The sequence below is a fragment of the Haematobia irritans genome, chromosome 5 (genome assembly GCF_050003625.1).
Source record: "Haematobia irritans isolate KBUSLIRL chromosome 5, ASM5000362v1, whole genome shotgun sequence".
Classification (NCBI taxonomy): Eukaryota; Metazoa; Arthropoda; class Insecta; order Diptera; family Muscidae; genus Haematobia; species Haematobia irritans.
Window position 1 is genome coordinate 148,357,341 of NC_134401.1, and position 21,723 is coordinate 148,379,063.

Genomic DNA, 21,723 nt, shown 5'->3' on the forward strand with positions numbered 1-21,723 from the left:
AAAATGGAATTGCTGAGAGGGCAAACAGAACCCTGGTAGAAATGACCAGATGTTTATTTCTGGAGTCGGGATTACCTCAGATGCTGTGGGCAGAAGCTTTAAATACGTCATCGTATATTCGTAATCGTTGTCCTACGAAGATACTTGGGAACAAGACACCTTATGAATATTGGTTTGGACGAAAACCTTCTGTAGCCCATCTACGTATATTTGGCTGTGATGTGGTAAAGTTGGATAAACGAAACAACAGATCAAAATTATTGCCCAAAGGAGAACGCCTTACATTTGTAGGCTATGCTCATCAAACTAAGGGATATCGTTTGTTCAATAGCCATGACAGAACAATAACAATAGCCCGTGACGTCAAATTTTTCGAAAATAGTTTTTCGAATTTGCCAAAAGATAAAAATGATGACGGAGGGAATATGGAGCCAAATGACGATTGGTTTGCTGTTGATTTGGAATTGCCGAAAGCAAGAAAAGAAAATTCAAGAAAAGAACCAATGAATGAAGAAGAAGCAGAGAATGAAGGTGAGACAACATTTGAAGAAAACGAAGAGGCCGAACCAGGTGAGAAAAGAAGAAGAGGAAGACCCAAGACTGTGAGAACAGGTAGAAAGGGAAGACCAAGAAAACTTCGTGTGGTGGAGCCAACTACAAGTGCATTGTTAAATAATGTAACAGAAGAAGAAGAAGAAGATCCAAAAACAGTGGCTGAAGCGATGAAGAGCAAAAATAAAGAATTTTGGAAAAAGGCAATGAATACGGAATATGAAAATTTGAAGCAGAAAGGAACATGGGAATTAGTCCAAAAACCGGTGGATAAAAACATTGTTGGGTGTAAGTGGGTGTATGTGACCAAGCGAAAACCAAATGGCGAAATAGAAAAATTTAAAGCGAGATTAGTGGCACAAGGTTTTTCGCAACAACCCCAGGTGGATTATACCGAAACATTCTCTCCGGTAATAAGAGTGTCTGCTATCCGTATGCTGTTTGCCATAGCTGCTCAGAAGGAATATTTGGTAAATCACATAGACATTGTGTCGGCATATCTCAATGGTGAATTAGAGGAGGAAGTTTTCATGCGACAACCAGAAATGTATGTGGACCAAAAGTACCCTGATCGTGTATGTAGATTGAAGAAATCACTGTACGGATTGAAACAAGCCGGCAGGGACTGGAATAGAAAGCTAAATGAAATCCTGATAAAGATTGGCTTCGAAAGGTGTAAGTCAGATAATTGCCTGTATGTAAACAAAATAGATGGCGAATTGGTTTTGCTCGCAGTTTATGTGGACGACATTTTGTTGTCGTGCTCATCGGAAAATATGATGAAGAGAATTGTCCAAGAATTAAACAAATATGTAGACGCAGTTGACAGAGGGCCTGCTAAGTATTACTTGGGACTTGAAATCGAGAGAGATGGATTGAGAGGAAAAATCCGAATACATCAAGAGAAGTATGTAAGAGATTTACTGGCCAAGTGGAACATGAGCGAATGTAAGCCAGCAAATACTCCTCTCGCAAATGGATTGGTACTTGAAAAATGTTCGAAAGAGGATTGCAGTGGACACGATGCAGCTAACTACCAATCATTAGTCGGAGCATTAAATTATTTGTCGGTGTATTCTCGCCCCGACATATGCCATGTGGTGTCAAAGCTATCTCAGTTCTGTAGTCACCCTGAGAGAGAACATTTTACGGCAGCTAAGCATGTTCTTCGATACCTCAAATCGAAACCTAAAGGTATGTTATCTTATGATAAAAATAATAATGGTTTGGTTTCATACACAGATGCTGACTGGGGGTCAGACGTGAGCGACAGACGGTCGTATAGCGGATTTGTGCTATTTATGGCGGGTGGTCCCATAGCTTGGGAATCCCAAAAACAAAAACAAGTATCTCTGAGCTCTATGGAAGCCGAATACGTGGCTATGTGCCAAGGTACCAAAGAAGTGGTGTACGTTAGAAGTTTGCTGAAAGAAATTAGTATGGATGACTATGTTCGTGGACCAACAATTCTGAAGTGTGACAACCAAGGTGCACAGTTTCTTGTCGAAAATCCAGTGGCCCACAAACGTAGTAAACATATCGACATTCGGTACCACTATATAAGGGAAAAATTCGATGCCAAAGAGATTCAGATCGAATATGTTACCACAGCAGAAAACATAGCTGATTTATTTACGAAATGTTTATGTAAACAGAAACATGAAAATTTTTGTAAAATGTTATTTGATGAATATTGAATTAATTTTTGAATCAAATAGTATTTGGATTGCGGCAGGGTTTGTAAGATTCTGGTCACCTTATTCCCCTCTATTACAATCCCAATACTATTCTCCTCTTTGTACTTTTGTCTTATTCTTTTTGATCTTGTTAAATCTCTCCTTTTGTAAACCTCCTTGAATAAAGATCGTTTTGTTTTACTCGTGTACTTAATCGTGTTCTTATTTAATTCCGCTTTACACCCACAATTTTTCTATAGAAATAAAATTTTGACAAAATTTTCTATAGAAATACAATTTTGACAAAATTTTCTATAGAAATAAAATTTTGACAAAATTTTCTAAAAAAATAAAATTTTGAAAAATTTTCTATAGAAATAAAATTTTTATAAAAGTTTCCATAGAAATAAAATTGTTATAAAAGTTTCCATAGAAATACAATTTTGACACAATCTTCTTTAGACATAAAATTTTGACAAAATTTTTATATAGAAATAAAATTTCGACAAATTTTTCTATAAAAATAAAATTTCGACAAAATTTTCTATAGAAATAAAAGTTTGACAAAATTTTCGATAGAATTGAAATTTGACAAAATTTTCTATAGAAATCAAAATTTTGACAAAATGTTCTATTGAAGTAAAATTTTGTTGAAAATTATTTAACCAATTTCTTGAAAAAATCCCTACAAAAAAACCCCAAAATTTATGGAAATTCCCCACCAAATCTCCAAGTCCCCAACTCAGAAATTTCGTCTACATATCCTCATATCCTCAATTTGGCGGAAAACCCCCAATACTGGCAACACTGTCGGTCAACAATTTTATATAGCCCCCATGTAAACCGATATCCAGTCTCTTCTTTATCCGATCCGATCCAATTTCTTCAATATCCGGTGTCGGCTTGTGTACTTGAATCCGGTTAAACGATGTCTTTGGACACCCTAATTGGCACCTTTTGCACAACCAAAGTAATTTTGTTGTAAACTATCCATGGTGGAGGGTACATAAAATTCAGCCTGGCCAAACTTTCAGCCGTATATACATTCTAGGGGTTATCTAATTTTTACATTTATTCAATTAAATATACATATGTATTCGATATCACTTATTTATGTGAAAATTCTACAATAAAAATATTCTATAATAATATTATATAACTATGTGTTGTGGTTTGATAAATACTTATTCAGTCTTATTAAAGAGATTAATTATGTACATATCTTCAATGAATATCACAGTGGTACATTGACAAAATTTTGAATATCCGTAAAATGTGGTGGCGGGGTTTCATTGCCCATTGCCTGGTCATATGAAGGCGGTGGTTCTCCATAAGGAATTCGGTTGGAATATATATCAACATCTTGATAATATGGCCCAGCTGTAGACTCAATGCCACTAAAAAGATAATTTTCCGATCGCACATTATCTTCGTCGCGTGCTTTACATTCGGCACAATAACGTCGATATAATTTGTAAATGGGATACCAGGAGATACCTTGAAAAACTATGAGATTTTTTAAAAAAGATTATTTGTGGATTTTTTTATTTATTTTATGTTATACTCACTTAACACCAGAGCTCCTAAGATGATTTGAAGAACTTCGGTGGTCAAGACCAGCATGACAAAACACAAAAGAATCATTAACATATTTGTGAAAAGCCAGGGTCGAAGAAAATCGGCTTGCCGCTAAATGGTAATAAAAGAAATCGAATCGATATATTAGAAATAATTTATAACACATATTTTCAAAATCGAGTTATTGAATTTTTGGAAAGTTGATCGTCAAATCGATTAATGCTATTGGTCATAATCGTCTACAGGGACGAAAAAGACTGTTTTTCATATGTTTGGGAGTAAAATTATATGTTTGGAACTCAAATTTTTTAGCAAAATATTTTTATTGCAAGCATATACTGTCCATAAACTAGCATAACATGTTTGGGACATATATGTTAATATCTTAGAACATATTATGTTTGGGACATAAAATGTTTGTAAATATAATATGCTTAGATGCAAACATATATTAATTTGGAAATAGCCTATAAACATATATGTGTTTAGAAAGAGAGACCTAGAGAGTATGCTGCAAGTAAAATAATGGAAGTAACCAATTGGCGCCTTAAAAATATATCCACACAAAGAAAATTTTATTAAAACTTTTTACTACCAGTGTATGCCCTAAGGTGAAACAAATGTTTTAATAATCAAATAATATTTTGTTTGAACCAATCCTGAAAATATATATGCTTGAAGCAAAATGTGTTTGGGATGGGTATATGTTACAGAAGCGATTTTTTTGAGGGTGTAACCGTCTTTTTAAAATGGAGTATTTCCGTCCTATGATAAGCCCAGGTGAAATTTATTGCCCTACTTCCAGATCTCAAGTCTGACATCCAAACTACTTTCTTCAGAAGTTCCTTTTGCTTAATAGGTTTAATTATTAAGAACTACCCTTGATGAGGATAATAGATCATTTCATTTTTTTTTATTTCTACCTCAAGTTGTGATTGGACGAAAATAATTTTATAAATTCATACACCCTTGCTGAGGATATATTCGATATGATGCGTGCTCATTCGCTTTTTGGCGATATATGTTACTAACCCAACGTATTAAATTTATTTTCACAGAGTACATATATCACGTAACAGATTTTTAAACTACATTGTATCATATAATACGAATTAAAAATACCGACATTTTCCCATATGGGCTGGCTATAAATCGCAAAACTGTGGCTATAAATATATTGTGTTTCCCTGGATTTGTTTTGTTAAAATCCCAGAAGCAAAGCTTTAAAACTGATTCATTCGCTAATGTCATAACATCTTTAACGATTCAAACTTTTTTAATAATTAAAAAAAGCATTACTTTATGCATTTGAATTCACAACGCAAAACTCTTGTTCTCTTTCACACACCATATAACCAGGGTTTCCAATTTTGCCGATTTATCGGCATTTTGACGATTTCCTCAAAAAAAAAAAAAATAGCAAATACCAATTTACCTATTTTGCCACAAAAAATGACGATATTAGCTTGGCTCAAAAATGTTGACTGGAAGCATTTCGTTTACAACTTAAGAGCCAGCAAAAGCGATAATGCACTTGTAAGAGAGAGAAATTGCAAGTTTTTCTAGAGATTTCATACATGTAAGCTACATACCTCATTTAACATCTATAGTATTAATATCGCGGTTGCGACTCGAGTAAAAAATAGTACACCAAAATTTGAAGATTTTCGAAATTTTACCAAAAATCTACTAAATTACAAATTGTTTTATTCGAAAGAAGCGTTTTATATTGATTGTATACAATATTTTGTTAAAATTTTATTTCTACAGCAAAAGTTGTCACAATTTTATTTCCATAGAAAATTTTGTCAAAATTTTATTTCCATAGAAAATGTTGTCAAAATTTTGTAAAAATTTTATTTCTATAGAAAATTTTGTTAAAATTTTATATCTACAGAAAAAGTTGTCATAATTTTATTTTTAAAGAAAATTTTGTTAAATTTTTTTCTATAGATTTTTTTAAATTTTATTCCTATAGAAAATTTTGTCAACATTTTATTTCTATGGAAAATTTTGTCAAAATTTTATTTCTATAGAAAATTTTGTCAAAATTTTATTTCTATAGAAAATGTTGTCAAAATTTTATTTCTATAGAAAATGTTGTCAAAATTTTATTTCTATGGAAAATTTTATCAACATTTTATTTCTATGGAAAATTTTGTCAAAATTTTATTTCTATAGAAAATTTTAAAAAGTTGTCACAATTTTATTTCTACCGAAAAAGATGTTACAATTTTATTTCTACAGATTTTTTTTTTAATTTTATTTCTATAGAAAAATTTGTCATAGAAAATTTTGTCAAAATTTTTTTTCTATACAAAATTTTGTCAAAATTTTATTTCCATAGAATATTGTATTCAAAAAATTAAAATTTTAATTCCAAAGAAAATTTTTGTTAAAATTTTATTTCTAAAGAAAATTTTGTTAAAATTTTATTTATATAGAATTTTTTTTAAATTTTATTTCTATAGAAAATGTTGTAAAAATTTTGCCAAAATTTTTTTTCTATAGAAAATTTTATTTCTATAGATTTTTTTTAATTTTTTTTTCTTTAGAAAATTTTGTCAAAATTTTATTTCCATAGAAAATTTTATTCTAAAAATTAAAATTTTATTTCTAAAGAAAATTTTGTTGAAATTTTGTCAAAATTTTAGTTCCATTGAAAATTTTATTCTAAAAATTAAAATTTTATTTCTAAAGAAAATTTTGTTAAAATTTTATTTCTATAGAATTTTTTTTTAATTTTATTTATATAGAAAATTTTGTCAGCATTTTATTTCTACGGAAAATTTTGTAAAAATTTTATTTCTATAGAAAATGTTGTAAACATTTTGTTAAAATTTTATTTCTATAGAATTTTTAATTTTATTTCTATAGAATATTTTGTTAAAATTTTATTTCTATAGATTTTTTTATTTTATTTCTATAGAAAATTTTGTTAAAATTTTAATTCTATACAATTTTTTTTTAATTTTATTTCTACAGAACATTTTGTCAAAATTTTATATCCATAGAAAATTTTATTCTAAAAATTAAAATTTTATTTCTAAAGAAAATTTTTTTAAAATTTTATTTCTATAGAAAATTTTGTCAGCATTTTACTTCTATAGAAAATGTTGTCAACATATTTTTTTCTATAAAAATTTTTTTCAAAATTTTATTTCTACAGAAAAAGTTGTCATAATTTTATTTCTAAACAAAATTTTTTTTAAATTTTATTTCTATAGATTTTTTTTAATTTTATTTCTATAGAAAATTTGGTCAACATTTTATTTCTATGGAAAATTTTGTCAAATTTTTATTTATATAGAAAATTTTGTTAAAATTTTATTTGTACAGAAAAAGTTGTCATAATTTTATTTCTACAGAAAAAGTCAAAATTTTATTTCTATAGAAAATGTTGTCAAAATTTTATTTCGATAGAAAATGTTATGAAAAACTTGTCAAAATTTTTTTTTATATAGAAAATTTTGTAAAAATTTTACTTCTACAGAAAAAGTTGTCACAATTTTATTTCTATAGGAAATTTTATTCTAAAAATTAAAATTTTATTTCTAAAGAAAATTTTGTTAAAATTTTATTTCTATAGAATTTTTTTTTTAATTTTATTTCTATAGACAATTTTGTCAGCATTTTATTTCTATGGAAAATTTTGTAAAAATTTTATTTCTATAGAAAATTTTGTCAAAATTTTATTTATACAGAAAAGTTGTCATAATTTTATTTCTAAACTAAATTTTGTTAAAATTTTATTTCTATAAATTTTTTGTTTTAAATTTCATTTCTATTGAAAATTTTGTCAAAATTTTATTTCTATAGAAAATTTTGTCAAAATTTTATTTCTATAGAAAATTTTGTCAAAATTTTATTTCTATAGAAAATTTTGTCAAAATTTTATTTCTATAGGAAATTTTGTCAAAATTTTATTTCTATAGAAAATTTTGTTAAAATTTTATGTCCAGAGAAGAAGTTGTCACATTTTGTATTTCCATAGAAAATTTGTCATTTTTTTTCTATAGAAAATTTTATCAAAATTTTATTTCTATGGAAAATTTTGTCAACATTTTATTTCTATAGAAAATTTCGTCAAAACTTTATGTCTATGATTTTTTTTGCAAAATGTTATTTCTAAGAAAATTTTTGAAAATTTTATTTCTATAGAAAATTTCGTCAAAATTTTATTTCTATGAATTTTTTTGCAAAATTTTATTTCTAAGAAAATTTAGTCAAAATTGTATTTCTATAGAAAGTTTTATTTTGTTTCTATAGAAGATTTTGTTAAAATTTTATTTCTATAGAAAATTTTACCTCTTAGTTAAAGAGTTAATCAATAAGAGTTTTATGGTCAAAGTTTGAAAAATCGGGCAAATATGAATGAAGTACAAACCCACAATAAAAAACAAAACAGGAATGAAGTAAGAGGAAGCAAGCTCAAAATAAACCCAACCAACTGCACTCAAATCGATGATTTGATGGTGGAAAAGGAAAAGAGAAATGTTTGTATGCATTTATTTCGGCATAAGCCGACTATCATAAACCTTTTTTCGGAAGGTTCAAGTGTGGTTCATTGTTGCGTTTAATGAACTGCCTGAATTTATTCTGATAATTGGTTGATAGTTTTGCTGCAAGTAGAGGATGCTGATGAGGAATGTGGTAATTTCGAAACGTGCGTCCATCCAACCATCTTGCAGTCTATTGGGTTTTGCCCAAATAAATTAGACAAACATTCTTTTCCTCTGTTGGTTAAGCTACTCTTGTAGTTTAGTCAACACAATGGTTTTAAAGCTGAGATCAAAACAACAAATATTTTTTTATTTTTATATAAAAATCTTACTGAATTAGTAACTATATATAAAAAAAATAATTTTTATATTTTATTTTTTGAATTGTATAGCATAGCATTGCATAAATTTTTTTATGTTATTTTTGTACAAAACTAAATTCATTATGCTTATGTTGTTGAAAGACATAGTTATGTATGTTCATTTTGTGTTCTTTATATGAAATAAATACTTCTGTTTTTAAACCAAAAATTAGTTTGGTTTTAATATTTATTTATATTAATATTTATTATTTTCACGATTTTAAAAATGGAAGTGACGATTATGACGATTTCTTCTTGAAATTTTATTGGCAGCCCTCCTTATAACACACAATACAAACTCTCTCACAATCGCTCTCTCTCTCTCTGTCTCTCTCTTAGTAATGAAATTTTATTTTCCTAGGCATAAAAGCCAATAATGGGACTTTTATATTTGCCATTTAAAATTGCTAAAGTCAATACAATGTCGTTATGGGTCATTGGCCAGAAGTTTGTAATAAAAAATTAGGATTCTCGCACGTATTTAGTTTTAAAGCTTTGTTATTTAATATAATTTATTCATTTAGTATATTATTGTTTTAAGTCGGGGTGTTATTGCTATATGCGACCAAAGAGTATACGCATATTATATAGTCACATCCCTTTGAGATGAGTAGTGAGATAATAGAATAACCCTATCGTATACACTGAAAACAATATTAACCTAATATGAAAGATTACATGGAAAAAATACATCACAAATAAATCACCAAAATATATCCATTTGAAAAGATGATTGAAGTTGAAAACGTAATCAATTAACCCCAATTTTCATGAAGCTCAGTTAGTGCTACGTTAGCTAACGAATTTCTAAACCGTGCTATATATGCCAATTAGAAACTTAACTGCTGAAATTTTTTCAGTTAAAGTTAACCAGAAAAAATATATTTTCATTTTTCTTTCTGTTAACTGGCAGTTAAAGCCTAACGGAGCTACATGAAAATGGCCGTAAAACGTTATAAAAACAAGTATATACAGCACTAAGTTCGGCCGGGCCGAACCTTAAATACCCACCACCATGAACCAAATATTAGGGTTTCCTTTGAAATTTCAGGAGGGCTTGAGGACTTGAGGACACTTCCCGAAGATAAACTTAAAGATTTCACCTATGAAGACTATATCGGATTCTGGATTTATAAGAACCATTTTGGTTTGAGTATTAGAGGAATCATTAACATCTCTTGTAAGTGTGTAAGAAAATTATAAAATAACGTTTTGATTTGAAATCTTAAATCTGTAGAAGTAAAATCTAGAAATTTTTCATTGAGTTTCAAGCAATTTTCATGATCAGTGCGCCTTCTACACCCTCAAGAAGTGAAGTCGGTCTATATGAAGGCATTACCAAATGGACCGATAAAAACTTAATCTGATACACGTTTTTGTGAGCCTAAAATACCAGAATATTTACAATTTCAGGCAAATCAGATAAAAACTACGGTTTCTAGAAACCCAAGGAGTTAAATCGGGAGATCGTTCTTATGGGGGCTATACTATAATATGGACCGATACTCACCGTTTTCGGCACACCTCTTTATGACCCGAAAATACCTCTAGATTTCCAATTTCAGGTAAATAGGATAAAAACTTCGGATTCTCGAAGCCCAAGAAGTAAAATCGGGAAATCGGTCTATATGGGGGCTATACCAAAATATGGACCGATACTCACCATTTTCGGCACACCTCTTTATGGTCCTAAAATACCTCTAGATTTCAAATTTCAGGCAAATTGGATAAAAACTGCGGTTTCTATAAGCCCAAGTCCCCAAATCGGGAGGTCGTTTTATATGGGGACCATACCAAAACATGGACCGATACTCACAATTTTTCGCACACGTATTTGTGGTCCTACAATACCTCTAGATATCCAATTTCAGGTAAATTGAATATAACTGCGGTTTCTATAAGCCCAAGAAATAAAATCGGGAGATCGGTCTATATGGGGGCTATACCAAAATATGGACCGATACTCACAATTTTTGGCACACGTATTTGTGGTCCTAAAATACCTCTAGATTTCAAATTTCAGGCAAATTGTATAAAAACTGCGGTTTCTATAAGCCCAAGTCCCCAAATCGGGAGGTCGTTTTATATGGGGACCATACCAAAACATGGACCGATACTCACAATTTTTGGCACACGTATTTGTGGTCCTACAATACCTCTAGATTTCCAATTTCAGGTAAATTGAATAAAAACTGCGGTTTCTATAAGCCCAAGAAGTAAAATCGGGAGATCGGTCTATATGGGGGCTATACCAAAACATGGACCAATACTCACCATTTTTGGCACACCTCTTTATGGTCATAAAATACCTCTAGATTTCAAATTTCAGGCAAATTGGAAAAAAACTACGATTTCTATAAGCCCAAGACCCCAAACCGGGAGTTCGGTATATATGGGGACTATATCAAAACCTGGACCGATATAGCCCATCTTCGAACTTGACCTGCCTGCAGACAAAAGACGAGTTTGTGCAAAATTTGAGCACGATTGCTTCATTATTGAAGACTGTAGCGTGATTACAACAGACAGATAGACAGACGGACAGACGGACATCGTTATATCGTCTTAGAATTTCTCCCTTATCAAGAATATATATACTTTATATAGTCGGAAATCGATATTTCGATGTGTTACAAACTGATTGACAAACTTATTATAGCCCCGTCACCATTCTATGGTGGTAGGTATAAACAACACTGCTATAAAACGGACAATTGTGACGCCTAAAAATAGGCAAAGAAATATTTCTTTTTTTGCCATATTGAGCCACTTTTTAATAAATTGGTATTTAGTGCATTAGTTAACGTAAATTTTAATCGCGGTTATGTTTACATAAAATCGAGTTAATGCGTCCAATACTATAATTTTGAGCACGTTTTCCTTGCCAAATAATACTATTATTAAACGGACATTTTTGAGGCCTAAAAATATGCAAAGATATTTTTGTTGTTTCCCATTAACAGTTAATTTCAAATAAGTCATCTCTCTTTTACCCTGATATCATAGGTTTTTAACCATTTTTACCCATAGCTAGTTGTTCGTCTTGTATGATATGTAGTAGTCTCTAATGTTAATTTTCAGTTTACTTATTTTTATCACAAGATGTGGTCAAAATTTCTTGGTCAGAAAAAAACTAAGTAACACTTTATGTGGTCTGACACTTAAATTTCGTTGACTTTTAAATAGAAAGGCACACTGTTTTTAACCCACTAGCCACAATATTTATAATCTTGGAATTTTGCACATAATTTCTCACTCATACATACCATTGATATGCCCAATGACAAAAGAAATGACAGTATAAACATTATGGTTATCACCAAAAATAATATTCCCATAAATAATTTACAAATCAATGGAGCTGCAATGGACAAGAAAAAAAATCCCATAAAAATATAAATTTAAATATAAAATGATTTTTATTTTAAACAAACTCTTACCAACAAACTCACCATTCATTCCACAAATGGGACAGCTAAAACTATTGTAGGTCACATGACATGTGTACAATAAAAGCACCGTGAAGAGGATCATTTGTTTGAAACCAATGAATTTTCCAATCTTATCGAGAGTATCATTTCGCGGGTAATCCATATTGACGCTAAGCGACACAATGCGAGAATTTCGCTTGAAACAGTCATATGGCTTGAGAACAGATGTGGTACTAAGAACGACTGCACTTTAAACAAAAGTATTAACATAAAAAAATGCTTTATTAATAATAACGCACACGGAGAACCCGAATGAGTAGTCTTTGTGAGGAGACTGCATGTGCTGCTGCTATGCGAGCGTTGAGAGGAAAAACGAGTTATGCCAAATAGATTTCAATGAGTTAGAAAATGCTTTAAATTATCATATTTTAGTCAAAAGAAAAGGCTAAATAAAACATTGGAACTTCTCCCAGCTCAAATTAAATTTCTAACAACTCAGATCAAATTTATAGTTGACAAATATCTTTGGAAAAAATTAGCTTATTGGGACATATCTCAAAAAAAATTCGACGAGTCCGCACAAAAAGCAAAATAAAAAATATTTCTAAAAAAACATTAAATTAATATTAAATAAATAAATAAATTAATATTGGACACTTAATCAATTAAAAGATTAACTGATACAATTAAGTATTTAATCAAATTAAAAAAATTAATTTATTATGCTTTCATATTAAGTCAATACTTGTCCAGTTTTTTTTTTTTTTTTGGAATTATTCAATGACTCTAATGGCGTTTTCGATTCGCAAAAAATATGTTGCCTTGGTGTTACCCTACTTTTTTCCTCATTGCATTTTCGACCAAATGATAGCGTCATTCCAAAGTTATCGTTAATTGCTAATATTGTGAGAGATACAGGATCCAAAATCTATCACAGTGTCCTTCATATTGTGCTATCAATTTCGAGAATGTTGTACCTTTTTTCCCAATAGAAATCGCTATAAGAGAATTCTAAAATAGAAATGCTCTTAGATGATACTCTCCTACAATACGAACTAATTAAATAAGGCAAAATAGAGATTGTACGAGAATCTCTCCCTTGTAGATGTCTTGAAATTTCAAACAAATGAGAAACGTTAAGCATATTTTTAAACAAAAAAGGGCCTTCCTGTTTATATGCCAATAAATTTAAAATTAATCTTTTGTCATTCACAAATTTGTGAACTAACTCAGATTACACAAGTTTTTAAAAGTCAGACCAATTGGGTTCGAAATCGAAAATAGGGTACCCTATTTAAAGCATTAGCAGTTACCGAGCCAAAAGGAGTCATAGCAAAACTTTATGATATTTTGTTGGCAGAGTCCTCTGGTGCTTCAGTTTTGCTATGACAAGACTGCATCTTCTTCTCAATTATCTTTGGATGTATTATAGCCACGGTTGCCACAGTTTGTAGAATTCTACCCAAAATGGAAGTGTTTTTACTGTTTGGTAGATTGGTAGAATTTTAATGCTTTCATAGATTTTTTCAAAATAGTCCACTCCAACTACGAGGTAATTCACAAATAGAAAGAAGATTTTCCAAAGAAATCAAATGTTGACAACATTTTCTATAGAAAAAATATTTTGACAAAATTTTCTATAGCAATTTTAACAAAATTTTCAATATAAATAAAATTTATAAAAAATTTTCTATAGAGATAATAATTTGACAACAATTTCTATAGAAATAAAATTTTGACGAAATTTGTCTATAGAAATAAAATTTTGATATTTTTATAGGAATAAAATTTTGACAAAAGTTTTTATAGACATACGATTTTGACAAAATTTTCTATAGAAATAAAATTTTGACAAAATTTTCTATCGAAATAAAATTTTCCCAAAATTTTCTATAGAAATAAAATTTTGACAAAATTTTCTATAGAAATAAAATTTTGACACAATTTTCTATAGAAATAAAATTTTGACAAAATTTTCTATAGAAATAAAATTTTGACAAAATTTTCTATAGAAATAAATTTTTGACAAAAATTTTCATAGACATCAAACTTTGACAAAATTTTCTATAGAAATAAAATGTTGACAAAAATTTTTATAAAAATAAAATTTTTACAAAATTTTCTACAGAAATAAAATATTGACAAAATTCTCTATAGAAATAAAAATTTGACAAAATTTTCTATTGAAATAAAATTTTGACAACATTTTTTATAGGAAAAACATTTTGACAAAATTTTCCATACAAATAAAATTTTGACAAAATTTTCCATACAAATAAACTTTTGACAAAATTTTCTATAGAAATAAAATTTTGACAAAACTTTCTATAGAAATAAAATTTTGACAACATTTTTTATAGGAATAACATTTTGACAAAATTTTCCATTCAAATAAAATTTTGAGAAAATTTTCTATAGAAATAAAATTTTGGCAAAATTTTCTATAGAAATAAAATTTTGACAACATTTTTTATAGGAATAACATTTTGACAAAATTTTCTATAGAAATAAAATTTTGACAAAATTTTTTATAGAAATAAAATTTTGCCAAAATTTCTTATAGAAATAAAATTTTGACAAAATTTTCTATAGAAATAAAATTTTGAAAAAATTTTCTATAGAAATAAAATTTTTCAAAATTATCTACAGAAATAAAATTTTGACAAAATTTTCTATAGAAATAAAATTTTGACAAAATTTTCTGTTGAAATAAAATTTTGACAAAATTTTCCGTTGAAATAAAATTATGGCAAAATTTGCTATAGAAATAAAATTTTGACAAAATTTTCTATAGAAATAAAATTTTGACAAAATTTTCTATAGAAATAAAATTTTGACAAAATTTTCTGTTGAAGTAAAATTTTGACAAAATTTTCTATAGAAATAAAATTTTGACAAAATTTTCTATAGAAATAAAATTTTGACAAAATTTTCTATAGAAATAAAATTTTGACAAAATTTTCTATAGAAATAAAATTTTGACAAAATTTTCTATAGAAATAAAATTTTGACAAAATTTTCTATAGAAATAAAATTTTGACAAAATTTTCCGTTGAAATAGAATTATGGCAAAATTTGCTATAGAAATAAAATTTTGACAAAATTTTCTATAGAAATAAAATTTTGACAAAATTTTCTATAGAAATAAAATTTTGACAAAATTTTCTATAGAAATAAAATTTTGACAAAATTTTCTGTAGAAATAAAATTTTTTATAACAATTTCTAGAGAAATAAAAATTTTTCAAAATTATCTACAGAAATAAAATTTTGCCAAAATTTTCTATAGAAATAAAATTTTGACAAAATTTTCTGTTGAAATAAAATTATGGCAAAATTTGCTATAGAAATAAAATTTTGACAAAATTTTCTATAGAAATAAAATTTTGACAAAATTTTCTGTAGAAATAAAATTTTTAGAACAATTTCTAGAGAAATAAAAATTTTTCAAAATTATCTATAGAAATAAAATTTTGACAAAATTTTCTATAGAAATAAATATTTGACAAAATTTTCTATAGAAATAAAATTTTGACAAAAGTTTCTATAGAAATAAAATTTTTACAACATTTTTTATAGGAATAACATTTTGACAAAATTTTCCATACAAATAACATTTTGAGAAAATTTTCTATAGAAATAAAATTTTGAGAAAATTTTCTATTGAAATAAAATTTTGACAAAATTTTCTATAAAAATAAAATGTTGACAACAATTTTCTATAGAAGTAAAATTTTGACAAAGTTTTCTATAGAAATACATTTTTCACAAAAACTTCTATAGAAATAAAATTTTAACAAAATTTTCTATAGAAATAAAATTTTAACAAAATTTTCTATAGAAATAAAATTTTGACAAAAATTTTTATAGACATATGATTTTGACAAAATTTTTTATAGACATAAGATTTTGACGAAATTTTCTATACAAAAAAAAAATTTGACAAAATTTTCTATAGAAATACAATTTCGACAAAATTTTCTATAGAAATAAAATTTTGACAACATTATTTATAGGAATAACATTTTGACAAAATTTTTTGTAGACATAAGATTTTGACAAAATCTCCCATACAAATAAAATTTTGACAAAATTTTCTGTAGAAATAAATTTTTTACAAAAATTTTCATAGACATCAAATTGACAAAATTTTCTATAGAAATAAAATGTTGACAAAATTTTCTATAGAAATAAAATGTTGACAAAATTCTCAATAGAAATAAAATTTTGTCAACAATTTTCTATAGGAGTAAAATTTTGACAAAGTTGTCTATAGAAATACATTTTTCACAAAAACTTTTATAGAAATAAAATTTTAACAAAATTTTCTATAGAAATAAAATTTTGACAAAAATTTTTATAGACATAAGATTTTGACAAAAATTTGTATAGACATAAGATTTTGACAAATTTTTCTATAGAAATAAAATTTTGACAAATTTTCTAAAGAAAAAAATTTTGACAAAATGTTCTATAGAAGTAAAATTTTATATAAAAATGAATTTTCTATAAAAATAAAAATTTAACAAAATTTTCAATAGAAATACATTTTGAACATAAATTTTTATAGAAATAAAATTTTGACAAAATTCTCAATAGAAATAAAATTTTGACAAAATTTTCTATAGAAATAAAATTTTGACAACAATTTTCTATAGAAGTAAAATTTTGACAAAGTTTTCTATAGAAATACATTTTTCACAAAAACTTTTATAGAAATAAAATTTTAACAAAAATTTTTATAGACATAAGATTTTGACAAAAATTTGTATAGACATAAGATTTTGACAAATTTTTCTATAGAAATAAAATTTTGACAAAATTTTCTAAAGAAAAAAATTTTGACAAAATTTTCTATAGAAGTAAAATTTTCTATAGAAATAAAAATTTGACAAAAATTTCTATGGAAATAAAATTTTGACAACAAGTTTCTATAGAAGTAAAATTTTGACAAAATTTTCAATAGAATTACATTTTGAACATAAATTTTTATAGAAATAAAATTTTGACAAAATCTTCTATAGAACTAAAATGTTGACAAAATTTTCTATAGCAATAAAATTTTGACAAAATTTTCTATAGCATCAACATTTTGACAACATTTTTTGTAGAGAAAAGATTTTGACAAAATTTTCTATGGAAATGAATTTTTGACAAAATTTTCTATGGAAATAAAATTTTGCAAAGTACAATTTTTTATGGTACTTTTTTTTGTAAAATTTTCTCCAAATTTTTGTTGATTATTTTTGGCTCGAACGGCAACTGTGATTATAGCTGCGTCACACTGTGGAACATGGCATTCTAAGTTACTGCATATTTTTGCAACACCCAGAAGAAGACGAGTTAGACACATGGTGTCGTTGGCAATAATGCTCAAGGTGGATCTACGAGTCGATCTAGCCATATCAGTTTGTCCGTCCGTATGTCTGTGAACACATTTTTGTGATCAAAGTCTAGGTCGCAGTTTTAGTCCAATCAACTTCTAATTTGGCACAAGTTTCTGTTTTGGGTCAGAATAGAACCCTATTGATTTTGGAAGAAATCGGTTCAGATTTAGATACAGCTCCCATATATATCTTTCGACCGATATGCACTTATGTGGACCAAGAAGCCAGAGTTTTGTCCCGACTTGCTTGAAATTTAGTGCAAGGAAAACAATTAGTACTATAGTCAAGTGTGCCAAATTTGATTGAAATCGGTTCAGATTTAGATATAGCTCCCATATATATCTTTCGCCCGATATGGAGTTATATGGCCCCATAAGCCAGAGTTTTACTCTAATTTGGTTGAAATTTTGCACTAGGAGTACAATTGGTAATGTAGTCAAGTGTGCTAAATTTTATTGAAATCAGTTCAGATTTAGATAAAGCTCCCATATATATATTTCGCCCGATATGGAGTTATATGGCCCCATAAGCCAGAGTTTTACTCTAATTTGGTTGAAATTTTGCACTAGGAGTACAATTGGTAATGTAGTCAAGTGTGCTAAATTTTAATGAAATCAGTTCAGATTTAGATATAGCTCTCATATATATCTTTCGCCCGATATGGCCCCATAAGCCAGAGATTTACCCTGACTTGCTTGAAATTTTGTACAAGGAGAACAATGAGTACTATAGTCAAGTGTGATAAATTATATTGAAATCAGTTCAGTTTTAGATATAGGCTCCCATATATATCTTTCGCCCGATTTTCCGTCATATGACCACAGAGGTCAAAGTTGTAGTCCGATTTACGTGAAATTTTACACAGGGAGTAGAATTAAAATACTAAGCAAGCATGTCAAATTTGGTTGAAATCGGTTCAGATTTCAATATAGCTTCCATATATATCTTTCGCCCGATATGCACTCATTTGGACCAAGAAGCCAGAGTTTTACCCTGACTTGCTTGAAATTTTGTACAAAGAGAACAATTAGTACTATAGCCAAGTGTGCCAAATTTGATTGAAATCGGTTCAGATTTCGATATAGCTTGCATATATATGTTTTTCCGATTTGGCCAAAAAATGGCAAAAATACCCACATTTTCCATATAAAATCGCCACTGCTTAGTCGAAAACTTTTAAAAGTGACTCAAATTTTCCTTTATTTCTAATACATATCTATCGATCGATAAATCATAAATACACTTTTGCGAAGTTGCCTCAAAATTGGTTTAGATTTAAATGTTTCCCATAATTTTTGTACTAACATTGTATTCCACCCCAGGGCATTAGCCGACTTATATTTAAAGTTTATAAATATTATAGAACTCTGTCCAGATCTGGTCAGATTTAAATATATGTTTATGGGAACATAAACCTTTATATATAGAACCCAACACATTCGAAGGATTTGATATAATATCGAATATGTGGATCAACAAAGTGGTGCAGGGTATAATATAGTCGGCCCCGCCCGACTTTAGACTTTCCTTATTTGTTATAAAGAATTATTTGATACCAAAAAACTGAATATATTTTTCAGTGTGCTTGTTTCTGGTTTTCTTTTAATAAAAACTTGTTAGTTAAACAAAAAATAAAATTTAATAAAATAAAACATTAATATTTTGTTTTTCATTTTTTTAATTCCTATTAGTTTGATATTCATTTTTAATTTAGTGCAAATCAAATATACAGTTTGTTAAGTATATTTGATTTGCATTACTCTTCCAATTATCATATAGTCTACTACTCTTGAAAAGATTCTCAATGGTCAGATACCTCTTTTATATTTGCAATAAAAAGTGGGTCAATGGAAAGGAAGATATGTACTGACAAAATTAAATATGAATATTAAATTAATTCTTACAAACAAACACATTGCTCGCACTCTCCCCACAACAAATCAAGAAAAATAATTTTAAGAACAAATGGCTTGAGATAAAATCCAGTTTTAGTGATCCACAAAGATTGCAAGAACAATGACCGAAACACAGAGAATCATTTTTCCATCAAGCCACCGACTATATTTGGCCAGTCGATGAAATCGTCAGTAAAACCAGCTCATCGCGACTGAATTATGGCCACCAATTAATCAAAATTCATTTATATTTGATTGTAACATTGTTGGTAGAATTATTCTTAAAGCAACTCGAGTATTTTTTTTAATTTGATTTTTCTTGTGGATAATTCAAAGGCGCTAAAAAAAACAAATTTGTATTGGCTTAGTCGTAATGCCACAGTTAAAAAAATTGGTTGGCTTAATTCTCTGCTACAAATAACCACGCTGTTACCGTTGGGAATTTCTAAAAGGTTTCAATCGCAATAAAAGGTGACACACTATTTTACAAAAAAGGGGTACAAAACGTGGCCCACATTTTTATAAACAGTACAAATTACAATTAAACTACAGGATTCTCATCATACCCAATTTTCCGGTTGCTAACGCGACTCATTCTCATTAGAAGGCACTCTTACATCTAATCCTAAGCTCCTAATAGTATTGTAAAAAAAGAAAAATGCTCTTAGATTATGTTCTCACACAATCCAAGCTAAGCGAATAAGACCAAGGAGTGATTGCAGGAGAATATCCCAGAAGTATGGATGATGATTTACATCCAAGCTATGCAAATAAGCTCCTAAGAGAATTGTAGGAAGAGAAATGCATTTAGATGATGCTCTCATACAATCCGAACTGAGTGAATAACACCAAGAAGAATCCCCAGAAGTATGGATGCATATTTACAACCAAGCCAGTCGAATAAACTTCTAAGAGAAATGTGGAAACAGAAATGCTCTTAGATCATGTTCTCATACAATTCGAACTAAGCGAATAAGACCAAGAAAAGATTGCAAGAGAATCCCCGCAAGAATGGATGATGATTTGCTAAGAGAATTGTAAAAAAGAGAACAGCCGTTATATCATGCTCTCATACAATCCGAAATAAGCGAATATGACCGAGGAAAGGTTTTAGAAGAAGCCCCAGAAAAATGAATGATGAGTTACATTTAAGCCATGCTATTAAGCTCATAAAAGAATTGCAGAAAGAGCAATGCTGTTAGATGATGCTCTCATACAATCCGAACTAATCAAATAAGGCAAAGGAGAGATTACAGGAGAAAATCCCAGAAGTATTGATCATAGATTATAGAATATAGATAGATGAGACCTATATATTATGGAATATAGATGATGAGCCGCGAAAAAAATGTGTTAGTTCCAAGATTTAATTTTCAGACATTTCGTTTTGATTTTTTCGTAACGAGTCAGTCCCAAACATTAAATTTCCGGCATTTACTTTTGTGCTGTTCGTAAAGAGAAATACTGCTCAAAATTAAATTTTGTATTTTCGGTCACAATTTTTTCAAATATGAATTTGGTTTGGTCACAATTTTTTTCAAATATGAATTTTTAATATATTAGTTGGGAGCCACCGTGGTGCAATGGGTAGCATGCCCGCTGCCACTTTAACCTAACCTTATCACAATGGACTGAATAGTCTAAGTGAGCCTGAATCTTAATCGAGCTGCCACTTTAACCTATGCCCGCCTTGCATACACAAGGTCGTGGGTTCGATTCCTGCTTCGACCGAACACCAAAAAGTTTTTCAGCGGTGGATTATCCCACCTCAGTAATGTTGGTGACATTTCTGAGGGTTTCAATGCTTCTCTAAGTGGTTTCACTGCAATGTGGAACGCCGTTCGGACACGGCTATAAAAAGGAGGTCCCTTGTCATTGAGCTTAACATGGAATCGGGCAGCACTCAGTGATAAGAGAGAAGTTCGCCAATGTGGTATCACAATGGACTGAATAGTCTAAGTGAGCCTGACACATCGGGCTGCCACCTAACCTAACCTAATCTAATATATTAGTTTATTTGTAAATCCACTGGTGCATCATAAATGTTCTAATTTTGAATAAAATAAAATAAATAAATTTTAATTAATCGTTTGACACGGATGAACCATCTATATAATATAGGGTCTATGGTATGGATAATAATTTATATCCAAGCCTAACGAATAAGCTCCTAAGAGAATTTTAGAAAGAGAAATGCTCTTAGATGATACTCTCATTCAAATCGAACTAAACAAATAAAGCCAAGGAGAGGTTGAGAGGGAATTCTCCATCCTTAGGAGTATGGATAATGATTTATTCACCTCATTTCCGTTACATCTATTTTTGATCTTAAAATAATTCT

General features: G+C 28.6%; 1 protein-coding gene across 2 annotated transcripts; it reads right to left on the reverse strand.

The window, feature by feature from the left end:
• Positions 1-3,273: 3,273 nt before the first annotated feature.
• LOC142239234 (uncharacterized) lies at positions 3,274-12,333 on the reverse strand. 2 transcript variants are annotated; one of them, XM_075311005.1, is made up of 4 exons: positions 12,123-12,333; positions 11,937-12,031; positions 3,797-3,917; positions 3,274-3,734 (listed from the first exon to the last, which is right to left on the reverse strand). In XM_075311005.1, exons 1-4 carry the CDS (start codon positions 12,262-12,264, stop codon positions 3,463-3,465), a joined length of 630 nt encoding a protein of 209 aa, XP_075167120.1. In that variant the 5' UTR covers positions 12,265-12,333; the 3' UTR covers positions 3,274-3,462. The 2 variants fall into 2 exon arrangements, with proteins under 2 accessions (XP_075167120.1, XP_075167119.1); XM_075311004.1 differs by having other exon boundaries at positions 12,111-12,333.
• Positions 12,334-21,723: the final 9,390 nt, after the last annotated feature.

Bases quoted from the DNA above. Each gene is read 5' to 3' on its own strand.
- LOC142239234 (XM_075311004.1), bottom strand. From the start codon at position 12,264: ATGGATTACCCGCGAAATGATACTCTCGATAAGATTGGAAAATTCATT. The intron at 3,918-11,936 runs GTATGTATGAGT...ATTACCATTTAG, and splicing joins TGTCATTGGGCATATCAATG to CGGCAAGCCGATTTTCTTCG. The intron at 3,735-3,796 runs GTGAGTATAACA...AAAATCTCATAG, and splicing joins CTTAGGAGCTCTGGTGTTAA to TTTTTCAAGGTATCTCCTGG.